The following is a 4265-nucleotide window of genomic DNA, read 5'->3' on the forward strand; positions in this document are numbered from 1 at the left end:
TACATCCCGAAACAACTGTAAATTACATGGAATAAGGTTTCGTTCTTAATATAACCATTATGACACACTGTCACGTTCATAACATGATGGAGCTTTTGCCAAAAGGTGGGGGTGTTTGCTTAAAAGGACTTTTTAAATCAACCACTACTCATGGTAAAATATGTTTTCTTCTGAAAACTTTATGCATATGGCAAGGAAATAAGTTGGTCAAGCTGCATGAGCAAGTAGATTGATTTGTGCATCTTATATCTCTACATAGAAAGATAATAGTACTAAAAATAGGGCATTTTTTACTCATCCTGAGTGCACACATAATTGTATGTTAAAAACAGAATATTGTTAATCTTAAACTATAGATCAAACAGAAGTGCATTCAAACATTGAAAATAGTTTGTACACACCATCATATCAGCGTGTGTCCATTAAAAGGGTTTTATTTTTTTATATTAATGATGTTATTGCTGAGTAAAATTTATAAGTTGGTTCATAACTCGTGTCATAATTACATCATCAGACTTTCCAAGGTCTAGAAAACCCAAATCGTTAAACATATCATCCCGGGGAATGACCGGTATTAAACATTGGTTTGACATTGATCCACCAGAAGGGTAATTTTCCGCTCCATCGTATGGTTTTGCTTAAATATGACTTTGATTAGATAATCCAGGTTTGTCATAATGATGTTATTAACAAACACTTTATGATATTTCTGCAAAATATCATGTGAGGGACTTCCCACTGTTTCACAACATCCTTTTACATGGTGGAATGAACATGGAAGAGTAGTGTGCTGATGACTCAAAAGAGAAGCGAAGAAGAAGCAAAAATATGCTTGTCATAATGGATTGTCATCATATATATATATATATATATACAGTCGAACCTGCCCTGACGGCCACCTGTACAAACGGCCACTTTCCATTTCCCCCCTTGCGTTTTTTCTATATAATTTAACTGTGTAAAACGGGCACCTGTCCAACGCGGCCGCGGCCACAAAAATTTAACACACAACCCCTATAATACTAAGCAATAATACCTGTCTAAGACGGTCACCTTAGTGAATCCATTACGTTTTGTCATAAATTGTGCATTGGCCCCTGGCGTTGTGGGCGAGCCGTCATAATTCAATCACCTGTCGTTGTTGTTAGGTAGTCCCTCCAACCGATCATGTTGCGTAGGCCCCTCCCACTGTTGACCACTGTGCTACCAATTTTCAGCTGTTGGTGAGGTAAGCGTGTGATCCCTCATAACCCATAAGCCCCGCCCAGAACTCATACACAAATCGTAAGTGAGATGAGTGGTTACTGTTTACCCAGTCTGTAACAAAGTAACAAAGGACGTCAACATGAACTTGTTACAGAAGCGTCCCTCGTTCTCCGAGTGGTGGCGACCCATGTGTTTGTTTTAACATGGCACTCGGTCTTCCTTGTCTGATACATTTCGTTTTATTGTCACCATTGTGCAAAATCAGCGACAAAATAAAAATTACAAACGAAATACAAACCAACAGCAACATCACCAACAAAGACAACAACAATGGGGCTACTTTCGATTGGGGCCTCAGATGGGAATGGTTTGTTTTCTTTGTCTTGATCAGTCCTGCCTAAGACGGCCACCTGTCTTATGTGGCCACTTTTCTCCTTGACAATGGGTGGCCGTCTTACACAGGTTTGACTGTATTTATATTATATGGAACTAGTCTAGTTGGTTCATTAGAACATGTGGTAGCAAAGCCGAGAAACAAAATACAGGCTCATGAATGGACATGATGAAATGACAGAAATTGCGATGAGAAAGTTTTTTTGCGAATGAGTATCCCCATTCTGAGTCAAAACTACTCAACAAGTGTGTTTAATAACCCCTTTCGACTTGAAGTAATGCCCATTTTATTCTTCTCTTTAAAAGTCTTTTTTATTATCATTAATTAAGTAGGCTTAGAAAAGATGAAAATGACGAGAAACATCATCATGTCTATCCACCAGAGTTGTCACTCTGTCAGGGGCTTTCTGCCCAACAGTTTATCGCCAAAATGCGTGCTTTTCTTAAACACTCAACCTTCTACTACAGAAACAACATCATGAGATGTTTAGCATTTTCCTTTCCTGTATAAAGTTTCACTTCATTAAAATTACCATCTCTATATATAATGTCACGTTTTGACTGCTAAAATTTTTGGTACTTTCTAACATTTTGTAATTTCAGTAAATTTTTAGCCATTGGAACAAGAAATGCCTTCTCAGACTACATCTTCATTCAAAGTACTTGATGATACACAGAAGTTTGCGCATCATTCTGGCATATTCCCTCTTTTGACAATGAGATGAAAATATGCACTATTTAAACAACCAACTTTTGAGACTTAGTATACAGCTATAAATTAGAGGGAGGGGACAGGTACCAGACCCCCCCCCCTCCCTTTCTCAACAACCCACAACTTCCTCCCTCTTTCTTTTTTGCCTGAAACTAGAGGTTTTGTTTATTTTTAGAGATCGAATACGTTCATCTTTTAAAACAAAAAGACAACCCTTAACAGAATTTCTGAATACCCACTAAATGAACTCAACAAATGTTTCAGTGATTGTTGATATTGATAACTGTGCATTGCCAAAAATAGACAAAATAGTAGGCCCCCACAAATGAATACAAACTCCTTGCTTTAGTTTCTGCATAAACTGTCTTCTCTGTTTCGTTTTCATTTATATATCAGAACTCCTATACTACTACCTGAAACATGAGCTTGTGTGATGTTCTTAGGTTTTTCATTGACAAAAAAAAAGGGGATTAAGGAGAATTGTTACATTTTCCAACTTAGGAAAGAAAAGTAAATAATTATTATACTTTAAAAAAAATTATCTGCCGTTTTTCCTCAGGTCACAATGACATGGTCCGTTGTTTTTCCTGTGGTGTTGAACTCTTTGACTGGATACCTGGTGCTGACCCCCTGACCCAGCATGCTTGTGCCTCTCCTGTTTGTTACTTCTTGCTGCACAGCAAAGGTCAAGAGTTCATCAATAATGCTCAACAACAAGAGGTAAAGTGGTGTGATTATGTTTTTTCTGTTGTAATGAATATTGATTGTATGTCATAATGGTATTTCTATCAGTTTGCTAATTTTGTGAAATTTACCCTGGTCTCATTCTTTTTTTATGAAAAGATATTTATAAAATATGTGACGTATGTTCTAAATATGTAACTTGAAGAAAACGGTCTACTCTTTTTTTGTTCTAAAAAAACATTGATCAATTCGCCCATCTTCAGTTTTATAAAAGTGAGGAGTCAGTGTTCACTATATATATATATATACATGTACAAATTTTAAAATACTATGAGCTAACTTTTGTGTCTTTTCTCATTGTTCGAACATGGCTAGGACATAATTTATAGCACCATGGGTAGAAGCTATTATTATATTTTTTAGTCACAAATTTTGAGAGAATGGTAACTTTTCTTCTTCTAAAGGGGCTGTAAACTTTAGAGCTTTTTCTCACAATTATTTCATTTTTTCCCGCTTTGTTGCAGCTTGTGGTTGGAGTAAACCAAGAAAGTCAAATAAAAGGTAAAATTTGGTCCAATGAGACATGTCACATCATTTTGTTTGTGTTCAGCTTATTTTAGAAGCTGACATTTAAAATTTAAAATAAATAATATGTTATGTTAATATGTCAGGATTTATAGGTTTCAATACTGTATAACTCCTCATTTGTTCATGACATTTTTATTTTATTTGTGTTTCGTTACAACTTTAATTACTCAGTGACAGATTAATGCACACTCTGGTGTGCCTACAATTCTTATAATGACACATTTTTAAGTACAGTAGTGGATCGAAATTATTGGACAGTGTTTGTACAGTTTTGAAATTATGCTGGAGTATCTTTTTTCTTTTTCCTTTTTCTTTAAATGGAGGATCAATTTATTTTAAAGCGTGCCTTTTGTAAGAAGTTTTAAGCATTGTTTTAATCCTTGTAATAATGGTTATGGGCAAATTGACTGACTGTAACTTTAAAAAGAGACAATAAATCGATGCTCTGTCTTTTTATATAACGCCATGACTGTTGAAGAGATTTTTTCGTTATTCAATTGTTGTTCTAACTATTTAATTTTTCCTAGTAAGACTCATTTGTTTTGACTTTATTCGAGACTCTTTTCACATCTCCAATTTTACTGATTAATTTTAAGTTACCTTGTATTACCGATCAATGTGACATATAATTAGTTTACTCTTGTGTTATCTCTCTCAGGTCTTGAGGCAGCTACTTCATCCA

General features: G+C 35.3%; 1 protein-coding gene across 1 annotated transcript in view; it reads left to right on the plus strand.

The window, feature by feature from the left end:
• Positions 1-2873: 2873 nt before the first annotated feature.
• Positions 2874-4265, plus strand: part of LOC101853292 (baculoviral IAP repeat-containing protein 7-A) — a 2713-nt gene continuing 1321 nt past the window's right edge. The window contains exons 1-3 of the mRNA XM_013091140.2: positions 2874-3031; positions 3520-3556; positions 4242-4264. Of these exons, the coding sequence (XP_012946594.1) occupies positions 2882-3031; positions 3520-3556; positions 4242-4264 (210 nt within the window). The 5' untranslated portion in view covers positions 2874-2881. The remainder of the gene's footprint in view (positions 3032-3519; positions 3557-4241; position 4265) is intronic.

Source organism: Aplysia californica, unplaced genomic scaffold, assembly GCF_000002075.1.
Source record: "Aplysia californica isolate F4 #8 unplaced genomic scaffold, AplCal3.0 scaffold02320, whole genome shotgun sequence".
Classification (NCBI taxonomy): domain Eukaryota; kingdom Metazoa; phylum Mollusca; class Gastropoda; order Aplysiida; family Aplysiidae; genus Aplysia; species Aplysia californica.